This window comes from Malurus melanocephalus, unplaced genomic scaffold (genome assembly GCF_030028575.1).
Source record: "Malurus melanocephalus ecotype Western Australia unplaced genomic scaffold, MMel_1.1 scaffold_984, whole genome shotgun sequence".
NCBI lineage: Eukaryota > Metazoa > Chordata > Aves > Passeriformes > Maluridae > Malurus > Malurus melanocephalus.
In genome coordinates, this window is record NW_026624216.1 from 6,815 (window position 1) to 21,517 (window position 14,703).

Genomic DNA, 14,703 nt, shown 5'->3' on the forward strand with positions numbered 1-14,703 from the left:
TTTTTTTTTTTTTTTTTTTTGGAATGTTTATCCAGGATGATTCCAGCAGTGATGATATTTAATGAAATTCTTTTATTTAGATAGAAATTCATGGATTTTGCTGGGGTTGTGCTGTGTGGGACGTTCTCATTCTTCGGGAAGAAGTTTTCCTTCAGGCAGCAGGGTTTTCTGTCCCACTGTAGTGGTTAATTATGGAATTATGGAATTTCGGTGGAATTATGGAATATCATGAGTGGGATCACGAAACCAACTCCTGGACAGACACCCCACCAATCCCACCCTGTGCATCCCTGGAGTTCTGGCAGCCTTGGGAATATGCCCATTCCAATGGAATTGCTGCTCTGGGTCACATCTGTTGGGTCAAACAAAAAAAAAAATCAGTAAATTCAAAGATAAAGATTTTTTTTTTAATTTGATGCCTGTATCTAATGAGGTTTTTTTTTTTTTTTTCCTCACTTCTCTTTCCTGCTGCCATCCCTTTATCCCATCTCAGTGATTCCAGGATCTCTGTCTGGGGGCTCTCCAGGAAAATGGTGGAATTTTGGGCTTGGTCATGGTTCGGCCTTGAGTTGTGGTTTAAGATTTTTTTTATTTTTCATGTTTACCTTAAATCCTAAAATATCTACAAAGAAATGAAAATCCTGGAGTCCCAGAATGCTTTGGATTGGAAGGGAATTTCCAAACCATCCCATTCCAACCCCTCCATGAGCACCTCCTGCCATTCCAGGCTGCTCCAGGAGGACTCTTCCTCTGTGTTTGGTTTAGATGGGATATTGGGAACGAATTCCTGATTGGGAGGGTGGGATGAGGATGGGATGGAATTCCAAGAGAAGCTGTGGCTGCCCTGGATCCCTGGAATCAGGCACAGGATCGCTTTTTGGGTGGACCTTGCTCCCTTTTCCTTCTGCGCTCCATAAAATCCTTTTTTACAACACAAACTCCATCCCAAACACATCCATCCCCAAACCCTCGGAAAGCCTCTTAAAACATCCCAGATATTTCATGGAAAACTGGCTGGCAGAGCCACCTTGGGATGCTCCAGATTTCCTGGAACTCAGCTTTATTTACCTCCTTTTTCCTTGGTAATAAATTCCAAATAATTCTGGGAAAAGGGTTTATCCTGCAGGAATTAAATTGGGAATGGAGCAGGGATAATTAGGGAAAAGATGAGGCTGAGTGGAGCACCAGGAACGAGTTATTCCCATTTTCCAGAATCCAGCCCCGAGTCCTCTTTCCTTGATTTTGGATTTCTTTGCAGCTGGGAACGGGAAAAAGAATTTTTTTTCCCTTGGAAAAGCCGATTTGGCAACTTGGGAATGTGCTGGGTCTGCTCTCGAAATATCTGCCTGATGAAATATTTATATGCAAATATTGTATTAATAATGAAAGAAAAGTTGTGGCAAGAGAACGAAGCGCTCTCCGTCCAAAACAGAACTGGAATTATCGAGATAAAAACTCGTGGAATTTTAGGAAAGTAATAAAGAGAAACTTTTTAAACAGGTAGGGTGGCCAATCCCTGTGGGAATTTTACCAAATTCATGGAATTGTCTCGTGAATGGGAATCAGGAGTTTGGGAAAACTCCCAAAGAGCCAACTCTGCCAGATTATAAAATTTTAATTATGAAAACTCATTAAAAAGGGATAACCAAGGGATCTGAGAAACCAAGTGGGGAAAATAGCTTTCCTTTTAAACAAATCTGTTATAAATCTATTTTTAAGGAGCTTGAGATGATAAAGGAAATGAAGATTTGCATTTAAAATTAATATTATTTACATCTTCTTTTTTCCTCCCCTCACGATTGAAGATTTGAGTGGAAGAAACTGATTAATATTCAGGACAAATATTACATAACCAAACACTCCCAGGCTGCTGCATTTATTACTTTCTGAATGAATTTCTTCTCCAGAGATAAAATTTGGGTTTCATTTGGGCTGTTTGTGGTGGGAGAAAGGACAGCCTAAAATAAAGTTTTCAAACTCGGTCTAATTTTTTTTTAACTCTGGGCAGTTTTTTTCCTTCTTTTCCAAGTACAGGAATGAAAAAATGGCCTTAAAAACTTGAAAATATCCCAATAATGGTGCTGCCATTATTTTTAGAGTTCTAATTTGCTTTCTGAAGTGGTTTTCTCCACTTTTCTCCTGGAGGTCGTATCTGAGGAATTCCATATTCCTGCCAAAAGGATTTTCCCAGGATACGGCAATGGTCGATGCTGCCAAACTGAGCTTAAAGATTCGACCTTCCCACGATTATTTGGAGTTTTATGTATAAATATAGGGATATTTAGGCACTTCAGATGGAAAATTCCACTGTCCTGATGTTTCACCTGTGGATCATTCCCAACTCTTTAATTCTTGAGCAGAGATTTCCCAGAAAACAGCAAAAAAACCCAAAATTCTTCTCCAAAATTTCCAAAATTCTTCTCCAATTCTCCTCACCCGACCAATGCCGATTTCAGAATAACCCCAAGGTGATTACGGCTTTTTGTGCGATTTATCCACACGGAGCAAGGCAGGGGAAAAAAAAAAAATATGGAAATCACGGATTGGGAAAGTGAAATCCCAGGAGCTTTGTGACATTTAGCAAGGTCAGAGCCTGCTGACCCAGGGAGGTGATGAATATGCAAACCTCAGCACCGAGGAAGGTTTAAATGAGAAGCAGAGAATTTGAATTTTTTTTTTGTTTAATATTAAAATTACGGTCACAGAGAAATCTTCCTGAGATGTGGCTTCTCCTCGTCAGAAAATCCCGAAAAACAGAGCTGAAGGATCGACAGAGGTGTTATTAAGGGAAAAAATGGGATTATTTGTATTGGGGTTTTTTGGGAATTGGAATTGGAAAGGGATGGAGTTGAGAGTCATCCGGAGAAAAAGAGTTTTGGGTTTGGAGGAAGAAAGAATGAGTGGGAATGGATGCAAATATTCCATAAAAATATTTCAAATTGGAAGGATCAGAGCAGGGAGGATTTGGTGTCTCCAAACCCCATCCAACCCTGAACATTTCCAGGGATGGAACAGCCACAGCTTCTTCTTCTTCTGTTCATAATTAATTATGAAAATCCATGAAAATGAATCCATGAAATAAATTATGGAAATCCATGAGATTCTTCACTTGTGGAATTCCAGGATATCCATCCCCACAGTTATTGGGGATAAGAGCAGGATAGGAGGGAATGTTGGACTGGGATAGAAAGGAGTCAAACTTGGCAGTAACAGAGTCAACACCAATCATGGAAAGGTAAATTTGAATAATTAATTATCCTTTTGAGCTGACTTTTTCCCCATTTCCACATTAACAGCAGAAGGTGCTGAGTAAACCCATTTCCTTTTTTGTCCCAGGACAAATTCCCATAATTACACAAAATAGGGATTTCAACAGAGCTCTGCAAAGTGCAGCAAAACCAGAGATTAAAAAATGGAATTATTGCTGATGGATTGATTTTGAGAATTGGTGTCGGAGAGGAAAATCCTGCCCCACCTTGAACATTTCCAGGGATGGAGCAGCCACAGCTTCTTCTTCTCCTGTTTGTAATTAATTATGAAAATCCATGAAAATGAATCCATGAAATAAATTATGGAAATCCATGAAATTCTTGACTTGTGGAATTCCGGGATATCCATCCCCACAGTTATGGTGGGAAGAAGGTGAAGAGCAGGATGGGAGGGAATGTTGTACTGGGATAGAAACGATTCAAACTTGGCAGTAACAGAGTCAACACCAATCATAAATAGGCAAATTGGAATTATTAATTTTCCATTAAATTGACTTTTTTTCCCCATTTCCATATTAACAGCAGAAGATGCTGAGTAAACGCGTTTCCTTTTTTGTCCTGAGACAAATTCCCATAATTACACAAAACAGGGATTTCGACAGAGCTCTGCAAAGTGCAGCAAAACCAGAGATTAATAAAATGGAATTATTGCTATTGGATTGATTTTGAGAATTGGTGTCGAAGAAGATAATCCTGCCCCACCTTGAACATTTCCAGGGATGGAGCAGCCACAGCTTCTTCTTCTGTTCATAATTAATTATGGGATAAGGGGTTGGATTTGATGGGAAAATGATAATTCCAGCCTGAAAGGGTTGAGGGAAATCCATGAAATTCTTCACTTCTGGAATTCCGGGATATCCATCACCACAGTTATGGTGGGAAGAAGGTGAAGAGCAGGATGGGAGGGAATGTTGTACTGGGATAAAAAGGAGTCAAACTTGGCAATAACAGAGTCAACACCAATCATGGAAAGGTAAATTGGAATCATTAATTTTCCATTAAATTGACTTTTTTTCCCATTTCCATATTAACAGCAGAAGGTGCTGAGTAAATGCGTTTCCTTTGTTGTCTCATATTCCTTAGGAGATTAATTCCCATAATTACACAAAAATAGGGATTTCGACAGAGCTCTGGCTGCAAAGTGCAGCATTAAAAATGAAGATTATTTGAATTGACACAGGACACAAATAATTCTGTCCATGGATGCTGCTGGAATTTTCCCAGCTGATTTTTTTTTTCTCTCCATAAATCCCTCTCCCGTGTTTCACTTTGCAATTTTTGACTTTGTGCCTGTAACTGCCTCGCAGAACAGGGTTTGGAAGGCAATCTGGAGTTTTTAAGGGAAGCTGCTGCTGCTGCTCCCTCACAAATCCTTGGGATTTTATTCCCAATTCCAGCATGTATTTATTTATTTATTTATCTATAATTAATTAATTAATTTATTTATGTATTATTCTAATCCCAATTCCAGCATATTATTTACTATTTATTATTTACTATTTATTATTTACTATTTATTATTTACTATTTATTATTTATTATTTTTTATTTTTTATTTTTTATGTTTTATTTTTTATTTACTATTCTACTCCCAATTCCAGCATTTTATTCTCAATTCGAACCCGCTGTCCACTTCTGGTAATAGGGGATTGACCAATCCTTTTGTGGAGCTGGGGATGGGTTCAGCATGGCAGGAACAATGGGGTTCAGAGCTCCTCTGTGATCCCACAAGACTGGGATTTCTGATGGATCCAGAGATTCTGGGAAATCTGGGAGGTTTTGTGGGAATGAGGAGCTTTTGGAGAGATTTTCCTTGGTTTCCATCGGGCTTTGAGGAGTCTCATCAAGAGGGAAATCACTGAAAGGAAAAAGGTCTGGAGTGGAATTGCTGAGGTTGGAAAATCCATCCAGGATCATGAAATCCAACCGTTCCCAGCACCGCCGCCCCATGAGGGCCACGTCCACAGGGATTTCAAACCTCCAGGGATGGGCACTCAAATCTTCCTGGGCATTTCCAAGGCCTGCCCACCCTTTTCATGGATAATTTATCCCTAAAATCCTACCTGAGCCTCCCCAGCCCAGCCTGAGGCCGTTCCCTCTCCTCCTGTCCCTGTTCTCTGGAGCAGAGCCCCCACAAGGTCCCCCCTGATCCCCATTTTCCCCAGGCTCATCCCTTTCCCAACTCCCTCAGGATTCTCCAGCCCTTTCCCAGCTCCCTCAGGATTCTCCGGCCCTTTCCCAGCTCCCTCAGGATTTTCCAGCCCTTTCCCAGCTCCCTCAGGATTCTCCATTCCCTCTTGGCTTTGTTCCTAAATTTCCCTCAGTACTGGAGGTGCCCAGCGGAGAGGAATGGAGCAGGTGAAGGGTTTTGCATCCACACCCTCGGTTTTGTAGGACATGGATCTTCCATGAATCTTCCATGGATCTTCCACAGATCTTCTCCTGGGTGTTGTCCAGCTCCTCCTCCTGCCTGGAGGAACATCCATGGCCCCTCATTTCCATGGCCCCTCATTTCCACAGGTGTACGTGTTAACCCTAATAAAATTCAACTTAATTAATTAATAAAACACAACTCATGCTGAACATGGAAATTCACACCCAACAATCCTGATAAAATTACAAATACAAAAATCAGAATCGTTCCCAGCAGCTACATCTGCATTTCCGTTATCTATTGTCACACAGAGTCCTTCATCACACAGCCTGTCCTATAAATATAGGGCCGGGCTTATAACTATAGGGTGAGGCTTATAAATATAGGGCCAGATCCATAAATATAGGACCAGACCTATAAATATAGGGCCAGGCTTTTAACTATAGGACCAGACCTATCAATATAGGGCCAGGCTTATAAAAACAGGGCCAGGCCTATAAATATAGGGTCAGGCCTACAAATATAGGGCCAGACCTATAAATATAGGGCCAGGCCTACAAATATAGGACCAGACCTATAAATATAGGGTCAGGCCTATAACTGTAGGGCCAGGCCTACAAATATAGGGCCAGGCCTGTAAATGTAGGGCCAGACCTACAAATATAGGGCCAGACCTATAAATATAGGGCCAGGCCTACAAATATAGGGTCAGACCTATAATATAGAGACAGGCCTATAAATATAGGGACAGGCCTACAAATACAGGACCAGACCTATAAATACAGGGACAGACCTGTAAACATAGGGCCAGTGCCATAAATACAGGACCAGACCTATAAATATAGGGCCAGACCTATCAATATAGGACCAGACCTATAAATATAGGGCCAGGCCTATAAATATAGTACCAGACTTATAAATATAGGGCCAGACCTATAAATGTAGGGCCAGACCTATAAATATAGGGCCAGGCCAACAAATATAGGGCCAGGGCTACAAATATAGGGCCAGACCTTGGGTTTGTGTCTGGGTGAACTCAAATTTTCTTTAAATCTGCCCAAATTTATTTTTTTTAATATTTTTTTTTGTGACCTGAGGACAATTTGCCCTCCAGCTCTGAGCTGATTCCCTCTCATTTCCCACGGATCCCAGGCTGAGCCATCTCCGGGGTTTCAACCCCTGACCCCAAATTTTTAATTTCAACCCCAAGCGCTGACCTTGGCTGCTTAAAAATCATCACAGTTCCGTGAATTTCGGTCTCTGAGGTTTGTTCTGAGTCCCAGCTTCTAAAAGGAGATGAAAGCCCCACCTGGCCCAAAGGTAAATGAATAATTTATCTGAAATTCACCATTTCTGCACATAAAACAGGGCCCAGATCTCCCAAGGACAGGGAAAGGGAGAAATTTTTGGGGTTTTATTGGTAATTCTCTGCCCCAGGTTGACAAAAATAARSCCCATTTGSTTCTAAAGTGATCCAAACAGACCCCAAATCTCTCAGGGATAAAGAAAGTGAGAAATTTTGGGGTTTATTGATAATTCTTGGCTCCACATCAGCAAAAGCAGAGCCCATTTGGTTCTAAAGTGATCCAAACAGACCCTAAACCTCCCCAGGACATGGAAATTAAGAAATTTTGGGGTTTTATTGGTAATTCTCTACTCCAGATCAGCAAAGCAAACCCCATTTGGTTCTAAAGTGAACCAAACAAGTCCCAATATCCCAAGGACAGAGAAAAAAAATAATTTTGATGCTTTATTGGTAATTCTCAGCTCCAGATCAGAAAAAACAAACCCCATTTGGTTCTAAAGAGACCCAAACAGATCCCAAATCTCTCAGGGATCAAGAAAGTAAGAAATTTTGGGGTTTACTGGTAATTCTCTGCCCCAGATCAGCAAAGCAAACCCCATTTGATTCTAAAGTGAGCCAAACAGGTCCTAAATCTCCCAGGGACAGAGAAAAAAAAGAAATTTGATGATTTATTGGTAATTCTCTCTGTCCCAGATCAGCAAAGCAAACCCCATTTGGTTCTAAAGTGACCCAGTCTCAATATCCCAAGGACAGAGAAAAAATAGAAATGTGATGATTTATTGGTAATTCTCAGCTCCAGATTAGCAAAGCAAACCCTATTTGGTTCTAAAGTGACCCAAACGGGTCCCAAATCTCTCAGGAATAGAGAAAGAAATTTTGGGATTTATTGGTAATTCCCTGCCTGGGTCTGACAGAAATAAACTCCATTTGGTTTAACCCCTCTAACGCCCTCCCCTCCCTGCAGACCCTCCAGCAGTGGAGCTGATGTTCCTGGAGATGTCTCTAGGAAACAAACCCAGATTAATCTCCTCTCTAGGCCTGGTTTAACCCCTCTAACGCCTTCCTCTCCCCGCAGATGGCCTGGCAGTGGAGCCAACATTCCTGGAGGTGTCTCTAGGACACAAACCCAGATTAATCTCCTCTCTAGGCCTGGCTTAACCCCACCCTTCCTCTCCCCAAGACCCGCCGGCGGTAGAGCTGATATTCTTGGAGATGTCTGTAGGACACAAACCCGAACACAAACCCAGATTAATCTCATCTCTAGGCCTGGTTTAACTCCTCTAACGCCCTCCTGCTCTCCCCCAGACCCACTGGCAGTGGAACTAGCATTCCTGGAGAGGTCTCTAGGACATGTCCTACACACGAGCCGAGATCAGTCTCCTCTCTAGGCCTGGTTTAACCCCTCTAATATTCTCCTCCAGACCCGCCGGCAGTGGAGCCCACGTTCCTGAAGATGTCTCTAGGACATAAACCCAAACACAAACCCAGATTAATTTGGTCTCTAGGCCTGGTTTAAGCCCTCTAACACTCTCCTCTCCCCTAGACCCGTCGGCAGTGGAGCCGACATTCCTGGCATTGTCTCTAGAACACAAACCCAGATTAATCTCCTCTCTAGGCCTGGTTTAACCCCACCCCTCCTCTCCGCCAGACCTGCCAGCAGTGGACCCGATGTTCCTGGAGGTGTCTCTAGGACACAAACCCCAACACAAACCCAGATTAATCTCATCTCTAGGCCTGGTTTAACCCCACCCCTCACTCTTCCCCACAGACGTGCCAGCGGTGGAGCTGATGTTCCTGGAGGTGTCTCTAGGACACAAACCCAGATTAATCTCCTCTCTAGGCCTGGTTTAACCCCTCTAACGCCCTCCTCTACCCCCCAGACCTGCCAGCGGTGGAGCCGACCTTCCTGGAGGTTTCTCTAGGACACAAACCCAGATCAATCTCCTCTCTAGGCCTGGTTTAACCCCACCCCTCTACCCCCAGACCCGCTGGCGGTGGAGCCGACATTCCTGGAGCTGTCTCTAGGACACAAACCTGGATTAATCTCATCTCTAGGCCTGGTTTAACCCCACCCCTTCTCTCCCCCAGACCCGCCGGCAGTGGAACCCATGTTCCTGGAGGTTTCTCTAGGATACAAACCCAGATTAATCTCATCTCTAGGCCTGGTTTAACTCCACCCCTCCTCTCCTCGGACACCCGCCGGCAGTGGAGCCTATGTTCCTGGAGATGTCTCTATGACATAAACTCAAACACAAACCCAGATTAATTTGGTCTCTAGGCCTGGTTTAACCCCACCCCTCCTCTCCCCCAGACCCGCTGGCGGTGGAGCCGACGTTCCTGGAGATGTCTCTAGGACACCAACCTGGATCAATCTCCTCTCTAGGCCTGGTTTAACCCCACCCCTCCTCTCCCCCAGACCCATCAGCGGTGGAGCCCACGTTCCTGGAGATGTCTCTATGACATAAACCCAAACACAAAACCAGATTAATTTGGTCTCTAGGCCTGGTTTAACCCCACCCCTCTCTCCCCACAGACCCGCCGGTGGTGGTGCCAATGCTCCTGGAGATGTCTCTAGGACACAAACCCAGATTAATCTCCTCTCTAGGCCTGGTTTAACCCCTCTAACACCCTGCTCTCCCTGTTGACCCTCTGGCAGTAGAACCAGCATTCCTGGAGATGTCTCTAGGACACAAACCCAGATAAATCTCATCTCTAGGCCTGGTTTAACCCCTCTAATGTTCTCCTCTCCCCGCAGACCGCCTGGCGGTGGAGCTGATGTTCCTGGAGATTTCTCTAGGACACAAACCCAAACACAAACCCAGATTAATTTGGTCTCTAGGCCAGGTCTAAGCCCTCTGACAGTCTCCTCTCCCCCCAGACCCAGCGGCGGTGGAACTGGCATTCCTGGAGTTGTCTCTAGGACACAAACCTGGATTAATCTCATCTCTAGGCCTGGTTTAATCCCACCTCTCCTCTCCCCGCAGACCCGCCGTCAGTGGAGCTGATGTTCCCGGAGACATCTCAAGGATGGGTCCCAAACACAAACACGAGTTAAACCAGAAACCCAGATTAATTTGGTCTCCAGGCCTGGTTTAACCCCTCTAACACCCTCCTGTCCCCACAGACCTGCCGGTGTTGGAGCTGATATTCCTGCAGATGTCTCTAGGACGAGTCCCAAACACAAACCTGGATTAATCTCCTTGCTAGGCCTGGTTTAACCCCACTAACATCTCCTCTCCCCGCAGACCCGCCAGCGGTAGAGCTGATGTTCCTGGAGATGTCTCTAGGACATGTCCTAAACACAAACCCAGATTAATCTCCTCTCTATGCCTAATTTAACCCAACCTCTCAGTCTTCCCCACAGACCTGCCAGCGGTGGAACTGATGTTGCTGGAGGTTTCTCTAGGACATAAACCCAGATTAATTTGGTCTCTAGGCCTGGTTTAACCCCACCCCTGCTCTCCCCCAGACCCGCCGGCGGTGGAGCCCACGTTCCTGGAGCTGCGGCAGGGCCAGGGCCGCAGCGTCACCATGAGCTGCCGCGTTCTCCGCGCGTACCCCACGCGGGTCCTGACCTACGAGTGGCGCCTGGGCGGGAAACTGCTACGCACTGGCCACTTCGACCTGCAGGACTCCACCGAGTTCACCGTCAGCAGCCTCTCCCGCGACTCCTACGGCATCTACAACTGCAACATCATCAACGAGGCGGGCGCCGGCCGCTGCAGCTTCCTCGTCACAGGTAGGGCGGGGAAAAAAACCCACTTTAAAGAGGGGTTGGGGTGTTTCTGGAAGGGAGATCAGGCAGTTTGTTGGCAGGTATGATGGGGCAGAAATCCCACTTTTCAGAGGGTTTGGGGATGTTTCTGGAAGGGATTTTAAGGTTTTTGTTCACAGGTTTGGCAGGGCAAAACTGCTTTTCAGAGGGTTTGAGATTTTCTGGATGGGATTTTAGGCAGTTTGTTTGCAGGGTAGGGTTGGAAAAAAGTCTGAATTTTCAGAAGGTTTTGGGGATTTTCTGGAAGGGAGATCAGGCAGTTTGTTGGCAGGTATGATGGGGCAGAAATCCCACTTTTCAGAGGGTTTGGGGATGTTTCTGGAAGGGATTTTAAGGTTTTTGTTCACAGGTTTGGCAGGGCAAAACTGCTTTTCAGAGGGTTTGGGGTGTTTCTGGAAGGGATTTTAGGTAGTTTGTTCACAGGGTAGGGTTGGAAAAAAGTCTGAATTTTCAGAAGGTTTGGAGTCATTTCTGGAAGGGATTTTAGGCTATTTTTTCATAGGAACAACGGGGAAAAAAACCCACTTTAAAGAGGGGTTGGGGATTTTCTGGAAGGGAGATCAGGCAGTTTGTTGGCAGGTATGATGGGGCAGAAATCCCACTTTTCAGAGGGTTTGGGGATGTTTCTGGAAGGGATTTTAAGGTTTTTGTTCACAGGTTTGGCAGGGCAAAACTGCTTTTCAGAGGGTTTGGGATTTTCTGGATGGGATTTTAGGCAGTTTGTTGGCAGGTAGGATGGGGCACAAATCCCACTTTTCAGAAGGTTTGGGGAGCAGTTTCTGGAAGGGATTTTAGGCTGTTTCTTCATAGGAGCAATGGGGCAGAAATCCCGCTTTTCAGAGGGTTTGGGATGTTTTTTGAAGGGAGTTCAGGCAGTTTGTTCACAGGTAGAGTTGGGGCAAAATCCTGCTTTTCAGAGGGTTTGGGGTGTTTCTGGAAGGGATTTTAGGTAGTTTGTTCACAGGGTAGGGTTGGACAAAAATCCAGCTTTTCAGAGGTTTTGGGATGTTTCTGGAAGAATTTCAGGCAGTTTGTTTGCAGTTAGGGCAGGGAAAAAAACTCGCTTTGCAGAGGGTTTGGGGCRTTCMTGGAAGGGATTTTAAGGTTTTTGTTCACAGGTAGGGTAGGGCAAAAATCTCACTTTTCAGACACTTTGGTAGGACATTTTTGAAGGGATTTTAGGCAGTTTGTTCACAGGTAGGGTGGGGCCAAAATTCCAGTTTTCAGAAGGTTTGGGGATGTTTCTTGAAGGGATTTTAGGCAGTTTGTTCGCAGGTATGACGGGGCAGAAATCCCATTTTTCAGAAGCTTTGGGGGGAAGTTTTTTGAAGGGATTTTAGGCAGTTTGTTTGCACGTAAGGTGGGGCAGAAATCCCACTTTTCAGATGGTTTGGGATGTTTCTGGAAGAGATTTTAAGATTTTTGTTCATAGGTAGGGCGGGGCAAAAATCCTATTCTTCAGAGGGTTTGGGATTTTCTGGAAAGGATTTTAAGGTTTTTATTCACAGGTAGGGTAGGGCAAAAATCTCAGAAGGAAGTGAGAAAGAATCTCACTTTTCAGAAGGTTTGGGATTTTCTGGGACAGATTTTAGGCAGTTTGTTTGCAGGTAGAGCGGGGCAAAAATCCCACTTTTCAGAAAGTTTAGGGACATTTCTGGAAGGATTTTAGGTAGTTTGTTCACAGGTAGGGTGGGGCCAAAATTCCAGTTTTCAGAAGGTTTGGGGATGTTTCTGTAAGAGATTTTAAGGTGTTTGTTTACAGGTAAGGTGGGGCAAAAATCCCACTTTTCAGAAGGTTTGGGATGTGTCTGGAAGGGGATTTTAAGGATTTTTTTCACAGGTAGGGTAGGGCAAAAATCCCATTTTTCAGAGTCTGGAATGTTTTTTGAAGGGAGTTTAGGCAGTTTGTTTTGGATGTAGGGTAGGGCAAAAATCCCACTTTTCAGAGGGTTTGGGGGATTTCTGGAAGGGATTTTAAAGTGTTTATTTGCAGGAAAGGTGGGGTAAAAATCCTGCTTTTCAGAGTGTTTGGGAATGTTTCTGGATCAATGACCAACAGGAGCTCGGACACTAAGAATGGGGTATTTTGGGATAATGAGAATTTTTGGTTTGTTTTTTTTTAAATGTATGAATATGGGAAAATCCTGGGAAAGAAAGGTATGGTTGGAATGATTTCCACTGCACAACCTGGTAGATGGAATTATGGTTGGCACCATTCAGAACCTGCTGGAGAATTTTCCACCAACTTCTCCAAATCTTGGGAGTTTCATCCCAAAAGTGGCTCTGAAGGAATCCAGAAAAAAAAATCTTTTGCYTCAAATGGGTAAATTTGGTTCAATTTATTCATCGGGGTTTGGATYCCAAACTGTGGAAATTGATTTCAAGGCCATTATTTTGCCGGGATCGGGGCAGTTTAAGAGGTTTTAGCAAACCACAAAAGTGAAAATTATTCCTAAAATGATTTTATGGTGTTCCCCATCTCCCGTGCTCATTTAGAGCTCATCCCATCCCATAATTTATGCTGGATTAAAGATGCTGGAAGTGACACTTTGACTTTTTTGAGTGTTTTAGGGTTAAACCCGAGTTTATTCAGGAAATAAATTTTGTGACCCCGCTCTCAGAGCTGTGGCTCTGTTGTGCTCTCCACCCTCAGCAGCACAGATGGAACTGAAAATGCTGAAAAAATGATGAAATTGTTAAAAAAGAGCCTTGGATTTCACTGGGAATGTGAATAGAAACAAGAAATTGGCATTTCTTAGACACGATTGATAAAATAAAGCCTAAGAAATGACTCCGAGGGAGGAATGTGGAGCAGTTCTGTGGAATTTTTGTTCTGGGGGGGGGGGATAATGAGGTGGTTTAACCCATTTTTTGCTGTTTTATTTCTGATTTATCACACAGAAAAGCAGAAATGTGCCAGAGTGGGGCTGCACAAAACCCTCGGCGTGCTCAGAAAAACCTTTCCAGTGCAGCTTTTAAAGCAGCCTGGATTGAAAGGTTTATCCTGAYCCCAGAGCCTGCAAAATCCCTTTWTATTTTTATTTTTTTTYCCCCATATATTTTGASGCRGCTTGGAGGAGATGAAAGCCACGCCAATCACWCGTGGGAAAGGGGTTAATTTATGGCATCGGGGCCGGCGGGAGGCAGATGCCACCTGCCACTCTCTTCCCAATAAATCCAAAGTGACAGGAAAAATTTGTGTTGGTGGTGAAGCAGCGCCGAGTTCGTGCTCCTCGCAGCTCCAGCACTGAAATGTTTTATTCAGGCCTCGCTATTCCAGCTCTGGAATATCCAAAAATAGCCAAAATTCCYTTCCAGGCTGTGGCTGTTAAACCCTGCCAGGGCTGGGAGCAGAACTGAGCTTAGGAAGGAGGAGGAGCTKCCCCGAGGGAGATTTTGGGTGCTGGGGAAGGAGGGGATGAGCCCATGGAGCAGCTGCCGAGGTCACCAAAGCTCCTCCAGGACACACCTGAGCCCTCTCGGGGTCGTGTCCTGGTCATGCCCAGCTGGGGACACTTCTGGAACAGCTTTTTCACAGCAGCTCGGGTTCCTCGAGGCACAGGAGGGTGATCTCGGTGTTTTTGGAGTTCCCAGGAGGGATGGGGTGAGATTTGGGTTGGTGTCTCGAGAGCTAGTGCCACGTTTTTCTTGTTCTGCTTGTTCTTGTTCTTCTCATTTTTCTCCTTCTCCTCTTTCTCCGCCTCATTTTCTCCTCTCATTTCCCCTCCTTCTCTTTCTCTTCCTCCTCTCATTTCCTTTTCCTCCTCCTCATTTCTTTCTCCTTCTCCTTCTCCTTCTCCTCCTCCTCCTCACCCTTCTCATTTTCCTCCTTCTTCTCCTCCTCTTTCTCCTCCTCCTCATTTTTCCTCCTTTTTCTCCTTGTTCTTCTTCTCCTCCTTTTCTTTCTCCTTCCTTTCCTCCTTCTCCTTCTCCTTCTCCTTCTCCTTCTCTTCTCCTTCTCCTTCTCCTTCTCCTCCTC

General features: G+C 44.6%; 1 protein-coding gene across 1 annotated transcript in view; it reads left to right on the forward strand.

The window, feature by feature from the left end:
- The window catches only part of MDGA2 (MAM domain containing glycosylphosphatidylinositol anchor 2), a gene marked incomplete at its 5' end in the record, with an annotated part of 54,677 nt that overhangs the window by 2,585 nt on the left and 37,389 nt on the right, over nucleotides 1-14,703 (forward strand). The window contains one exon of the mRNA XM_057386539.1: nucleotides 10,419-10,688. Coding sequence (XP_057242522.1) covers nucleotides 10,419-10,688 — 270 coding nt within the window. The remainder of the gene's footprint in view (nucleotides 1-10,418; nucleotides 10,689-14,703) is intronic.